The sequence below is a fragment of the Perca fluviatilis genome, chromosome 21 (genome assembly GCF_010015445.1).
Source record: "Perca fluviatilis chromosome 21, GENO_Pfluv_1.0, whole genome shotgun sequence".
NCBI lineage: Eukaryota > Metazoa > Chordata > Actinopteri > Perciformes > Percidae > Perca > Perca fluviatilis.
Genome location: NC_053132.1, coordinates 10,592,957 through 10,607,827, shown reverse-complemented (window position 1 = coordinate 10,607,827; position 14,871 = coordinate 10,592,957). Strand labels below are relative to the sequence as shown.

The 14,871-nt window shown below is 42.8% G+C and overlaps 1 protein-coding gene across 6 annotated transcripts in view; it reads right to left on the bottom strand.

Annotated features, from left to right (window-relative positions):
• usp54b (ubiquitin specific peptidase 54b) overlaps nt 1-14,871 on the bottom strand; it is a 57,192-nt gene that overhangs the window by 13,585 nt on the left and 28,736 nt on the right. For all 6 annotated transcript variants that reach the window (XR_005637805.1, XM_039787929.1, XM_039787928.1 and 3 more), the window contains 10 exons: nt 13,653-13,766; nt 13,438-13,520; nt 11,359-11,464; nt 7,442-7,588; nt 3,136-3,285; nt 2,287-2,479; nt 1,869-2,051; nt 1,277-1,496; nt 376-762; nt 1-89 (listed from right to left, as the gene is read on the bottom strand). The exon at nt 1-89 is cut by the window's left edge and continues 39 nt beyond it. Coding sequence is in view for 5 of the 6 variants with exons in the window: in XM_039787929.1 (XP_039643863.1) it covers nt 1-89; nt 376-762; nt 1,277-1,496; nt 1,869-2,051; nt 2,287-2,479; nt 3,136-3,285; nt 7,442-7,588; nt 11,359-11,464; nt 13,438-13,520; nt 13,653-13,766 (1,672 nt within the window). In the remaining variant the exon portion in view is untranslated. The remainder of the gene's footprint in view (nt 90-375; nt 763-1,276; nt 1,497-1,868; nt 2,052-2,286; nt 2,480-3,135; nt 3,286-7,441; nt 7,589-11,358; nt 11,465-13,437; nt 13,521-13,652; nt 13,767-14,871) is intronic.

The following is a 14,871-nucleotide window of genomic DNA, read 5'->3' as shown; positions in this document are numbered from 1 at the left end:
CCTGCAGGATAGCACCACTGCTCTTCGACTTGGGCACCGAACGCCACGAAGGTCCTGACATCAGCACCCGTTTCTGTTGCCCTACCTCCCTGTGGAGAGATAGACATAAAACAGAGAGAAACAGAGTAAGAAAAAGAGACAAAAAGGGGAGAAATGTTGAGAGTGCAGATCATGTATCTCTTGACAAATATGTTCATTGATTGATTTGTTGTTATGGATGACTGCTGTTGGACATTTTATTGTTTTTAATGTCACATTTGTATTTCAAGCTGATAAAGTGAAATGGAAGGTGACAGAGAAACCAAGAGAGAGAAAGAGAATGAATGACAGAGACAGAAAGAACGAGACAGTAATTGCTATTTGTGAGTTTCCTACCTGTCGGGGCTGCTGCTGTTCCTCTCACTGCTCTCGTAGCCACTTTCCATCCTCTGAATCAGACGTGGTTGGTGCTCCACCCCTCTCAGAGGTGGAGGGGCAGGGGGACCCATTGTCCGCCCGCTGCCCAGAGACCTGAGTTGTCCGACCAGTCCAAACCCCGCCTCCAACTCCCCAACCACCCTCCCTTCTACCTCTTGTAGCCCTGGCTGTGTGGGTGGAGTGGGTCCCGCCAAGGGAAAGAAGTCCTGGGGCTCAGGAGGGAGAGAGGGACCAGGCAAGGTGTTGTAGCCCAGAGAGGAGCCTCTCGGTCGGGTGAAGATGCTGTCGATGTTCAGGGCCTCTCTCCTGGGTCTCCAGGTTGGTCTGTAGCGGCCTCCAGAAGAACTACAATGCAAGGGAGGAAAATGTTACATGTGATGATACATGACTCCAAGAGTGGAAAAATACTATGAGATCCCAATTACAAGTTTTTTGACTGTTGAACACTACTCAAAAGGTGCAAATGCATCTCTAAGTAAAATCTTCTTAAAAGAAAGTAGAAAACAAATTGTAGAGGGTAGTCAAAAGAGTAAAAATACATGACCTACAAAACGACTTAATTACAGTTCAGATAGAGCTTTTAACAATTTATTGCACCAACAATACTGCAGTGTGGTTGTGCTCATATAATGCTCTGGAACAAAGTACATTTTGTTGCTAATACTTTGTTCTTCAAGTAGAGGATCTAAAAACTTCTTTCACCACTATCAATTGCAAGGTGTACTGCTTTTTGCATATGCAAATATTCAGATAATGATATCATAAAAAAATATAAAGTACAACTTTACATGATTTGAATGTGAATTCAAAGGCAGGATGTCTAAAGTCAATGTGTGTGTGTCTTTCAGTGGTGCAGTACCTGGACTTGCTCTCACTGCTGGTGCTTTCATCCTCCCAGTGGGGTCCCCCAACCCCGCCCTCACAGCCCCCAACTCCTGATGAAGAGGAGGAGGACAGGGGACGAGAGGAGGAGGAGGAGGAGGTGTGTGGCCGGCGGGAGGAGAGGAGAAAGACGGCCGACTCCTTGTACTCCTGCAGAGGAGGAGAGGGAGGGCGGGGAGGACCCTCCACTGCTGACTCTGAACGTGGGAGAAGAAAGAAAGAGTGAATCCAATAACATTTTTATTTATCCCACAGGGGGCAATTATGTAGACAGCAGTGCAAGTAAACCAGTAACAAGGTGCATAACCTGAAGAGTCTGCAGTAATGAAGTACAAAGAACTCACTTCATTACCACTGGAACTTGAAAACTGACCATTGATTGCTCCTACTTGTACCTACGAGTACCGCAGTTTAGTACTTTCTCTTACTCCCAGAAAACACTGCAGTCACTTGTGTATTTGCAGTTGTTCGAAGCTGTCAGGGTGTTTTGACTGAAAGTGCAGCTTTACTTTGTTAGTATAGACAACTTGTACAGGTAACTTTGCCCCTGGACTCAAATGCAGTTTTACCTCCGGCGTCAGCACCGTGTGGCGGTGTGCCGATGTCGTAATTACAGACCACTGTGGTCTGGGATTCGCTGGAGAGGTGGCTGCCCGTGGACTGGTGGAGAGATCGGCTGCGAGAGGCGCGGTGACTCGAGCTGTCCGTCGAAGAGTCGGTACGAGTATCGCTGGATATGGACGGCTCCCGACCTGAGAGAGGACAAGAGAAAGAGAGATGACCTTTCAGTTAATCCTGCATCTTTATATGTTTACAGTCAAAGGCAGGAAAATAGGTTCAAACTCTGCAGTATACAGAAGCAGAAGTTGGATTACAGGGTTGAAGGTCAGAGCTTTAAAGCTGTAACCTCACTTGCCCCCCCCCCCCACCATGATGATAAACACAGAGTAATCTGATCTGTAGCAGAGTGTGTCATCTTTGCTGTACCAGAGTCTTCGCTGTCGTAACCAGCCTTGCTGCTGCAGTGCTGGAGCTCCAGCTGCGGGTTGGAGCTGGTACAGGGGTTGGGGCTCTCCTGCAGTATCACCGGCGTCCCCCGGGGGTCAGCGTAGAGCAGCAGCAGGGGCTGATAGTGGCCTTTGATACAGCGAGACACCACGTCCTTCCACTTGGGGCCGATCTGGAGGTGCAGCAGGGCAACAACACACACACACACACACACACACACACACAAACACACACACACACAAAGACAAACATAAACATATATAAACACACACACACACACACACATACACAAAGAGAAAGTAAATCTATCTGTATTAAGATATAAAATTACACACATTCCACCAAAACTAGAAGGTCAAACACATTGTGCTGCTGTGTGTCCTTATCGATGTCATATTATCACACTTTTCCATTAGCTCAATGACCTAATATGACTGTCAGCGTGCACTGTGACTGATACAAGTGTCAAGGACATGTAGGTTCACTTTATATCACACTTTGACACATGCAAACCCTTGCTTATGTCACCGCAACATGTATATTATTTTCCAGCCTTATGGAGAATAGCTCATGCTTGAATCATGAAGTGTTACAACATAAGACCAGTTTTAGCACTTAAACCTGCGCTAAGATTAAAACAAAGACAGGGATTAAACCTGAAACACATAATCGATCTCAAGCCGCCCCCGCTGACCATGCAGCACTTGAACTAACATACAGCGTAGTTCTTGTCATTGCTGCTCTCAGAGGCACAACTGGAGATGCAGCAGATACTGCACAGCACACCCTCCCCGCGTTGCAGCATGCAGACTACAAACTGTGTCTCACCTCTTTGACTTGGGCGTCGTCGAAGTACATCCACTTGCGTATCTTCGTCTGGAAGAAGAAGGTGGAGTAGTGCTTGCCGTAGTAGCACACCATGCCCACCAAGTAGAGCTCCGCCTGGCGAGCCCTCTCCTCTGTCACACGGTAGAACAACTACAGGGAGAGAGAGAAAGAGAGAGAGAGATAGAGAGAGGAGGGAGGAGATAGGGAGGGAGGGAGGGATGCAGGGAAGAGAGGAAGAGAGGAAGAGAGGAAGAGAGGAAGAGGTGTGCAGTTGGGGGGGGGAGATAGAGATAGGGGAGGTAATGTGAATACAAGCACATTTTTGCTCACCTAGTATATACGCTGTATGCAGTCATCCTTCACACACTGCCTTTTTCAAACTCTTTACTTTCCACTTAGTGTATCATGCACATACAGTCCTGTGCAGTTATGCATATATACTGCAGTTTTTCATGCAGGAATGATGCACAGATCTCACATAAATTCTATTGCTATTTGCACGTTACATAAATACAAAGATCAATGCAATAGAGTACTCAAGTTGTTGGTTTAAGAACATAACCTTCTATATAATCTAATTTTATTCTGAAGTTTCTTATCTTTACCTGCTGCTGCAAAGACCCATACGTTTCCTCACTTTTCTAGGCCTGCAAGTAACAATTACTTTCATTATTGATTACTTTTTTTAGTCAATTAGTGATTGGTCTACAAAATGTAACAAATGTCAAAACAAAAGTGACATCTTCAAAACTGCTTCTTTTCTTCGGTCAACCATCCAAATCCTCAAAGATATTCAGTTCACAATAACAAAAGCAGCAAATTGTCATATTTGAAAAGTCGGAACCAGCAAGTGTTCACGTGACGCTATCTATTCATTTTAATAGACTAATCGTTTCAGCACTATAATAATCTAATCTAAGGAGAGAAAGAACATAAAAGAGAAACGGAAGCAGAAAAGAGAGACTGAGAGGCAGAAGACAGAACAAAGAGAAAAACTGGAAGCAGTGGAAGAGGAGGAGGGATACAGGAGGCCGATGGATTCACTTTCTCTGATTCCCTGAACGACTAAACAAAAGCAGAGAATGCGATAGATTGTGCCTCCGATTTGCATCTGACAACAGGCTTCATCTCACAACGGCGGGATGAAAACGAGGGGAACCGCAGCAGGCGGAGACAGGAGATAGAATATAGAGGAAAGAACTTGACTCACTGTAACACAGTCATATTCACTTATCCATTATTCATAGATCTCACTTCAGAATGCGGATGGAGATGTAACAGTGGCTTTAAAATGCATCAACATGACTCAGTCATGACAGAGTATCAGGGGTCGAACACGTGTGTGTCTGAGGTGTGAAAGCAGCAGCTATATGAGAATAATGGATAATGAATAAGGTCAGGTGGTCTCTTGTTTCGTGTGCGCTATAATTCGTGTGTGCTATAATTTGTTGTTTTTCAGAGTGAGCTGGAACGGGGTTGGTTGAGTTTACTGGGCTCTGCAGCACGCACATATTTGTATTCCGTATTTGTGTTTGTCATTGAGAGTGTATTTGAGTGTTGCACATTTGCATTTTACACAAGTGTGTCTTTGAGAGTATATGTGTGTCCTTGCATGTGTTCATGTCTGACTGTTGGAGCATCAGTGTGTGTTTGAACACGCCTCTGGGTATTCGTACCTGTGACGTGGAGGTTAAGTTTCTGGTATCATTTATTTCATATTTTTTAATTCGTTTTTTAGCAGCCTTTAACGTCACAGCTCAACAAAAGATGTGAGTCAAGATGTAGCATTAAACTTAGACGAGTCTGTAACAGCAGGACAAATGAGTGAATGCTGTAAAAGTTTTAAGACAGCAGAGATTACAGCAAAACATGTTTCTTTTTGAATCACTTAAAGGCACAATGAGTAGGAGTAATCCCTCTCAATCATCATTTATGACCCACTGGAATTGCGTGGCAGTGTCTCCATCTGCAGAGACCGTGCCCTCTGCCTGTATTTTCTCTTTTCTTTCTATTTGGCTGTGTTTGGGACGTTTCTGCGCGTCAGCCTTTGGGCACTCGGTGTGTAGCCCCTACGCATGCACAAGCATGAGAAGCAAGAGAATGCTACAAAAATAGCGGACACAGCACCGAAGAAACTAAATTAATAAGCAAATATAGCAAGGCGGAACGCAAAGCGGACAAAGCTCGTTCCGTGAGTGAATCTGGTGTTGGCGAGCACTGAAGTAGAGGAGAGGAGGCTTGCGCTTGTGGTGTCGTTGAGCCGGGGAAGAGGGGCCAACTTTGAATTTTGTTTACAAACTGCAATGCAGAAAGCCTACTCATTTTGCCTTTAAGAAGAGAGCTTTGGTAAGTTTTATTGATACGGAGGAAACCAAGTTACGATGACGCAAGTCCCTGCGCTGCTGCTGCTGTAGTTCTTTCTGCGCTAACAAAGTTGTTGTAACTTTCTAATAGCAACTGCTGTAGTTTAATGCTGTGTTTAATGTGTCTTAGATAATGAAAAAGTAAACACCAGGAACACACTTACTTTTTTCAGTAAGAGATGAAAGTATTTGCTAAATGAAAGACTGCAGTAAATTAGAGAAGCTTGTGGAACAGAGGCAGACTTCTTTTTGGCTTTCTATGGGTGGAAGGCCAAAGGATCCAATAGGATTTCGTTTTTGGAGTGGATCAGCATCCGTTTGTATAATAAGGAATCTAATGTGTTAACTCTCTGGATGCAACATGCTTGCATAACAACCATCCTAGAACATTCATGCAAAATTAAGGCATGTCTGAGTAGCCAAATTTGTCCTGAAAATAAAAAATTGCCAAATGTTTGGCTGAGACAATAGTTATGGTGCCTTTAAATGGGGTAGCGTTCAAGGTGTTTACGAAAAGAGTCCACTCATTCACAATTTCCTGGAAAGCGCAGAGTTCACAAGCTGTAACATATGCTGGGACTTTAAACAATGTAGGAGCCAATACATTTTAAATCACTTTTTGTCTACCCTTTTTCATGACATGCAGAAACCGCAAAATCATTAACCATTCTTGAAAACAGCACAAGGCTGCATACTTTTTATTGCCAGTAACTGATCAACAGTGTCATCACGACTTTAAGTACTTAAATGCCAAACATATCATGTAGCCTACGTTACTTGACTTCCCATGTGGAAAACAAGTAAGAATAAGCCATAAGGCCAGAAATGAAGCGATTGAAACACAAAAAGGGAATTGGTTCAAGAGGTTAAAGGATTTCTGAACATTTCAAGAAAGGGTCAACTGGTAGACTGGTCTATGTCAATTGAATTTTCCTTGAACATAATGTCAGGCTCAATGCATGCAATGTAGTGAAACTAAATGGGAATTCAGTCTGATTATCAGGCTAGAACTTTGCCAATTTTGTCATGACCTACAACCCTTATTTGAATGCAAACCAGACTCTCACTGCATTCCAATACCCATACTACCATACTAGTTAATATATCTGAAATATATGTAGTATGTCCCTATACATAGTGTATCAAATGCAGTATGCAAAAAATACCAGTAGTAGTAGTACTGCATCTGGTCAGATGTTGCACTATGCAAGCCAGCATGCTTTTCTGGCTATTCTGACCCATAATCCTTTGCCCAGCATATATGAGTCAGAGGGTCAAAGTTCAAGTGTTATGATGAAGTAGTATGTCGCAACTGGAAACTGCATGCAACAGTATGTACTTTGTAAGGGAAGCTGCAGTAAATACTAAAAGTAAAAAGAAAAAGTAAATGTATGCAATTTGGAACTCATCGAGACGCTAGCTGTTCTATGAGGCTGTACGCGGTGCTCTGAAAAAGCTAAAAGCTAAAGTCAACATGCTAACATGCTCACTGTGATAATGCTGATGTTTTGCAGGCAATGTTTAACACTGTTAACTTCATGGCATACATCATTTTTACTTGGCCGGATGGTGGTGCTAGATGAAAAGTCAGAGGATCACCAAAGTCACTAGGACTCATCCTCTAGAAACCATGAACATTCATACCAAATTCCATGGCAATCCATTCAATAGTTGTTGAGATATTTCAGTCTGGACCAAAGTGGTGGACCACATGTCTTCCCTAGAATCCTTCCACTACAGAAGCAAAAGAATCTGGCACATCCATGGGATGTCTCATGAGCCTTATGAGGCACTGAGGGTGCAGTCACCACCACAAACATCTCACTATTGATGTCCATGTCACAATTACTGGTACCTCTGGCTCATTGGTACACTTAACATAACATGACATATCATATATTAATGCTTTTAATGACCGTATGACGTGTGTGAGATCCCCTTACATCTCCCAGACGCAGGCAGGTCCCCAGGCTGTGTATGACGTCCTCCGCCAGGTCCGAGTGGTCTGAGTCCCACACCAGTCCGATGGACACGATCTCTGGTGAGTTCATCAGCACCCGGCGGATACGCAACACCTCCCCGCAGTTACTCTGTGATGGAGAGAGGGGGAGGAGGTAAAAAAAAGAAAATGAAAATGAAAAAGAGAGCGTGTGATCAACCCTGTTTATTCATCCTATGCTATGAGTGTGACATCGCTAAAACCATCCCTTTATTTGGCAGTGATGATTACACATGCACGCACACACGCATGCAGGCAGACAGACACACACACACACACACACACAAACTGAACAGTAGGAGGAAAAGGGGCAGAGATAAAAGACTGGAGAAAAGAGATGATGAAAGGATTATAAGAGAGAACGACAGAGGAAGAAGCGCTGTGCTGAGTTGTATTTGTCCCTTGGGCCTTCTGTTGAGTTCAGAACCATGTGTTCTGAATACTTCCTTTGAGTCATGACCCACCACAGAGCCGAACACACACAAAAGACGGACACGCATGCGCACACACACAAACACACACACACACACGAACATGCACGCAGTGCTGGCAGAGCGGGTTCGGAAACAGCCTGAGAACACCCCAGCAACCAGACACTTTGCCAAACACAACACTCGCGCACACACATATGCACAAACACACACGGAGTTCTCCCTTTGTGGGCGACGTGCTGTCCTGCGCTGGCACCAGAGATGGCAGGAGGGTATTTTGCCAGGGTCTGCTTCTGAATTCTCAGAAAGGGACACAAACACAAGCCAGGGAGCAGCAGCCAAACAGCACTTCTGTTAGCTTAGGACACATCGACGGGACACACAGCCTCAGTTAGCTCTCTGTGCTTCCTCACTGCCGGGAACAGCAGCTGACAACATCATTCATCAAATGATCGTACAAACAGATTCGCTCTGCTTCATAATACAGCATTGATCGGTGCAGTCTCATCTCTGAATATTATATGCAAAGATTTCTTTTTTTTTCTTTTTTTGCTGTGGCAATGCAGACCTTTCCAGGAGAGAGTGAGTTATATAATAGCGCTGCTGGTCAAAGGATACTGTAGGTTTGCAGAATGCTGATCATGGCATTTTTCAGAACAAAATGAAACAACTTTAGGTAAATGTTTGTGCTTATGCTTCCTCACGACTCATACAGCACCGAAATAAAAGGAAAACCCCACTTTTTTCAATGTGACAACTGAAGAGGCAGATGTAGGAAAACCACCAAACATTCACACAGACGTGGAAAGTTACTTGCAATTCACGGTAACACTTTAGATTACAGCCCACAATGTATAGCGTGATTACTTAATTTGGGGCAGTGGTGGCCTAAAGGTTGTTCAATCCCCAGACCGACAGGACAAAATAAAATCTGGGTGGGGAAAGTGAAAGAGCAGCGCTTGTCCCTCCCTCATTAACACCACTGCGGTGCCCTTGAGCAAGGCCTTTAACCCCAACCACTCCACTGGAGCTGCTCAGTGGCCAGCAGATCAGACTGTGGTTGTACTGGGCAGCTTCCAGGTATGAATGTGGAACTGTGTGAATGTGCTCAGGGTGTTCCTGCAAAAGAGAGGCTTCCTCTCAGCGAACCTTCCCTGAATAAATAAAGGTAAAAATGACTCTGGAGGTACGGTGTAATCTTTTATGCTGACAGAGTACCAGTACAGTACATACCAATACCTATATGTAGGTACTGGGAAACAAGATATGAAGTTATGGAATAAGGGGGTAAAAATTCAGGATCGTACAAAAAACTTTTTGAAACTATTTTTTACCTACTGGGTACCTATTCTATTATAACAGGGTATGTATAATCCTGTTTACCCTGTTCTGGCCATCGTCCCCATCAGTCATGATAACATTGTACTGCAATGTACCTAATGCTGGGATCTGGGAAAGTGGCAACATGGTTACAACCAAGTCTGGTGGCGCAAGACTGTAAACGAGCCAACAGTTCAGCCAGATTATCTAAACCACTTCATTTTGAGGAAAAAAGAAGAAAGTGACTGAAAGGCAAACAGTTTGGGCATGTTTCCTCTTCCAAATAAGTTTGGCTAACCTGCAGGTTTGTTTAAAACCTGCATGATCGCCTGACTGCTTGTCTTTCCCACCACATCAGACTTCTTTTTAGCAATTTCTATCTGTCCCCAGATCTAAGCAATTAACTTGGCGAGTACAAAGTTATTATACCAATACGAATGATGGGCCAATATACGGAAAGAGAAAAGCCTTCCACAAAAGGACTTTGCAAGCCCTGTTATCATTTAGATCACAAATGGTCACGTTTCACAAATTATTGTTGCTTGCAAATTGCTGATGCATGTGCGAGTCCTACAGGGCACTTGCATGCATATGCATAGTCACAAGTGTGGCTTTTTGTTCCGTTTTCTTTTTGTCATTGGTGAAACGTGTTAAAATGAGCTGAAGGGAATTTTCTCGTCTTGTACTTGCTACTTTATACTTGTATTTCCCTGCATTTGAGAGGAAAACATCCTACTTTAATCCCTTCTACATTTATTTGAATGCTATGGTTACTAGCTACTTTGCAGATTCTTTTTTATACAAAAGTAGTCAGTTTATGAAATATGATGCACTGTTGCAGATTAAACAACCCAGCACTATATACAGTAGTTTAAATCAGCTCTGCCTCAAGCAATTGCTTTCACATTAATACGTTAATACTTATATTAGAGCAGGCCTGAGGATTTAGCATTTAAAAACAATCCCAGCTGTCTTTAGATTCTGATTCTATATTGCTAAATCCTGATTGGTTCTTGGAAATATGTGACATCACTTTTTCCAACAAAGCCTTGCCCACTTCAAAACAGCAAGAAGAACACAGATGGAAAACAAAATGCAGAAATCTTGCATGTAAATGAAATAAAATTGATCCAATTTAGTCATAACCTTGTGAATGACTTATTGGAAGAAGCGGATTGGAAACAATGGTTTAATGGCCTTCAAGTAAAATGTGTTCATTTTACTTTGAAGTGGTATGGTAAAATATTGGAATGGTGGTTATGGAAGATAAACAGAGGAATGGTGTTTATGGAAGATAAACAGAGGCAGGTTTGTGTGATTCCTGCAGGACTGCGCACACAACGTGTGTTTAGGCCATGAATAAGCTAGCGGTGTGTTTTAGTGTAGCTGCAGCGGAGAAGGTTGTGGTGCTGCTGCTGCTGCTGTGTGAAGAGAGGGGCAGCTGAGGAGGCTCTTTGTGCGGACAATTTGGCAGAGAGCGGGTCCAAGCTGGATCTATTCAGCAGCAGCACTTTCCCATGTGGTGGCACAACACACAATCCTGCAGAACAAAGGCATTGTACACATTCCTCTGTCTCTCTCTATCTTAATCCAATCTCTTTTCACTGCAGCAGACAATATATTTGAGGCTCATCATTTTATTTATTTTTTTTTACAAATTTTCACCCAACAATCTAAATTTAGTTTTCTGCTCATTATGTTTTACTTTAAAGGAGGTCAATGAAGAGACATTTAGAAAACGCTTCCGGTAATAGAAAGTGAAGAGAGAAAATGGTAAGAAAATGCAAATGAGCTGCTGATTATGTAACACAGACCCACCAGGAAAGATAGGGAAAAACAAACAAGAAATGATGAAACTACCAAAGTGGCTACGCTGCACATTATATTCTTTTTTTTAAACAGATTTTCATCTTGGTTTTCGTATTAATATTGTTTTTTTCCCCCATGTCTTGATATTAGAAAAAAGAAATTTGCTGATTTTGGATATTGGATTGCATCAAAAGAAAGAAAATGAACATGGAAAGGGACAAAAATAAATGTCTAAAGCACAATTTATGTTTTTTTTTTTTTTTTTTGAAGTGTGTGTCCATGTGTGTGTGTATGCTCTCACAGGGCAGTTGCGCAGGTCTCCCATGTTGCTGGCGTTGCGGAGCAGTTCTCCAAACATGTCTGGTGTGGCTTTCTCTCTGCACTCCAGCATCCTCACCGCCTGGTTACTGCAGCATTGGACACACACAACAATAATATGTATGATTCCCAGAATTAAAAGCTTTTCCAAATAGAAGAAAACATCTATTGTGAAGCCCAAATAGGACTTGTAGCCACCAGAAACATTGTTTCCATTATTTAAACTTGTAACGTTTCTTGGTTCTGTAATTTGCAGGCGATTGTTTCATTTCCTCTGGTATTTCTGGCAGGAAATCTGTCGAAAATCTATTAATTCTACAGTGTGTTGTTCATCTGGACGTGTGTATTGCTTAGGAAACCATTTACTCACATCTACATCTACACACTGACTCTGAGTCAGTCCCGCATGCATTTTCTCATCTGCTTTAATAAGGAAAAGATTACGAAAGAAAAAGAAAAGAGGGAAATCTAGATATACAGTCATTAAGGCTGTAAAAAAGATTATCTGAGCAAGTTTCTAAATCCTGTGTGAAAGATTATGATCTTTGACCTTCCTTAAGTGGTCGCGCTAATAGACAATTTCCCTGCAGAGAGCAATAACAGTACAGACCCATTATTATTGTTACTGAAGGAGTAGTTCATCTACAACTAGCCCAATTTGATGAAAAAAAGCTTTACTTGTGGAACAAAACTGAGACAGTCTCCTTCGGCAAGGCTTAAAGCAATGATACTTTAATACTGAGCTGCATTTATCCTTTTTAAGTATGATTGTCCTCTGAAGGACAAACTCAAATATACGTTATTATCAACTGTGAATGCCAAATGGCCTTATGCAAGCCTGTCTGCAGCTCCGTACCATGTATGAGATTAAATGCGCAATGAATCAGCATTGTTTTTTCTGGTGAAGTATTCCTTTAAGAATAATGATTTTTAAAAACCATCCAAATCTCTCCTCCTCCTCCTCCTCCTCCTCCTCCTCCTCCTCCTCCTCCCTCCTCCTCCCTCCTCCTCCCCACCCATCTCTTCCCCTCCTCTCACCCTTTCCATTAGCCTGAAATGAACTCAACCTCTTCTCTTCTCTTCTCTACTCTCTCTCTCTCTCTCTCACTCTTGATTTCAACCCCTCGCTCTGCCTCTCCTCTTCAGACGCACAGGCAGATGAGAGGCTAAGAAAGCAGAAACAACAAGAACACACCAGCGAGGAACACACTTGTTCTTCTGCTTACTTATGTCTGACTTGTGCCTCGAACCAGACATTTGTTTGTCTTTTTGTTGCCCTCTGATTATCTTACTCCTGTTGACTTTTGCATATTTGGCTATCTCGACTGTAAACAACAGGCTCCACTGAGTGTAAAAATAGCTTGGCAGTGCTAACAGGCACAAACATAGAATGGTGGCACCGCTGTGCCCCACAACTACATTGACACAGTGTGTTTACAGTATTTGTACTTTTGCCCCCCGTTCATCCCTCTATTTCCTCTGCCGTGTTCCATTTCCGAAAGGGATATGGAGTGATATCTCCTCTATTTCCCTCTCGTTCCCAGCCTTCCCGACCCACTGTTCCACTTATAGATTTGTGTCGCCCCCTGGGTCTACTGAATCAAACAGCTGATTGATTACTTCCCCTGTTGCTTATTTTATTGACTCGGAGCGCGTGCAAGTTTTATGTACCAGCTCTGAGGATGCTTCTCCTGTCTGTGGATTTACCTGCACTAACACCTGAACATGGCAGAGACTTTATGCACAAGCTCACCTGCTCTTGCATATGCATAAACATACACGTGTGTGTGTGTGTGTGTGTGTGTGTGTGTGTGTGTGTGTGTGTGTGTGTGTTGTGTGTGTGTGTGTGTGTGTGTGTGTGTGTGTGTGTGTGTGTGTGTGTGTGTGTGTGTGCATAATGTGTGTGCTCACAGTTCAGTGTTCAGCAGGGACCCGTGCAGGGAAGAAGAGAACACGCTGTACCTTCCTTTACTGCCACCCAGCCTCCGCTTGCAGCCAGATTTACTGCAGTATGTGTGTGTGTGCGGTGAGTGTGTGCGTGTACGAGTGTGTCTGGTCTTACCAGAGGGATGTAGTGGAGATGTAATGAACCATCTGAATGAAGGGCAGAGGGTCCGATGTGGCTCCACAGCTGTTACACACACACTGCAAACACAAATGCATCCTCAGATTCATCGCCGGACATTGTGTTCTTCAAAATCTTTGTGTGGACAGTTATTGTTGTAATTGAAGCTCCAGAAGTGAAGCATGTAAAAGCTTTTTTGAACAATGTCTAACCTGTTCGAACAGAGTCATGGCAAACTTCTGATGTGGTATACAGTGTTTGGCTGTGCAGATGTCCTCTCTACTCTCCGCGCTGATGTGGAAGTGGATACGCATCAGGAGATTCTCCTGAGACACACACAAAGCAAAATCGGCATCAATTAATGTGTGAGTGTTGTGTGGTTAGTTGGCATATGTGCTTGTTTATATTGTATACTTATGTACAGTGTGTGTGTGTGTGTGTGTGTGTGTGTGTGTGTGTGTGTGTGTGTGTGTGTGTGTGTGTGTGTGTGTGTGTGTGTGTGTGTGTGTGTGTGTGTGTTCCTCTCTGTTGGTGCTCCTGTTAATCTGACCGTGGGAGCAGCATCTATATTTCATAAGAAGCCGACGGATTCCCTGACTGAACACATTTACTACCAATCGATCAGACAGCAGCAACCACGCACACACATAAAACACACACACACACACACACACACACACACACACACAGTGGAGGCCTTTAAAGGCAGAAAGAAAAAGACTGAAAGTGGTGGAGAGAAAGCAACATGAAGGGCTGAAGAGAGAAAGGCGATGAGAAAGTGTAAAGACATTACAATAATAAAACCTGTAGACTGATGACATTTTTTTTCTTGATTTTCTCTTTAAAGAAATGGCACGGTTCATTCCAAACTGAGACACCAGCCATTCAAACAAGGCACCACTCACTGCTGAATTAAACTTATGTGAAGATCTTTCAATCTGAGAAGTAAATTCCAAATATTATTTGACAAAATAGCTGAGTTTTTTCTCCAATAAGGCAACACAGATTATATATACAGTAGCTGAGCAATGCTTTAATCAAATTAATCTGCAATATGTGTCACCAATGTGTAACATTGTGATGCCTCGATTTTAGAGGAGCGCAAGCAGATTGTTTTGTTGTCCGCTACACGTAAACTCCTAACTACCGAAATTCTATCTTGCCATCTTTATAAAATGTAACAATATATCAAGAAAAAAAGACACCAAAAATAAAAATAAAACAGTATACTATTGGTGCTTGTAAATGTAATGATATATTTTGGGGATTCCCAAAACAATGACGGCTGTAATCATTTAATAAGGCCTTTGCTTTCCATCAACGTAAAGGTACAGGGGGTGGACAAAATAATAAGAAATACTTCACAACATAATACAGTGTAATGAACCAACAAACACCAATTGCAGCCTCACAAAACACAGAGTCAAAACA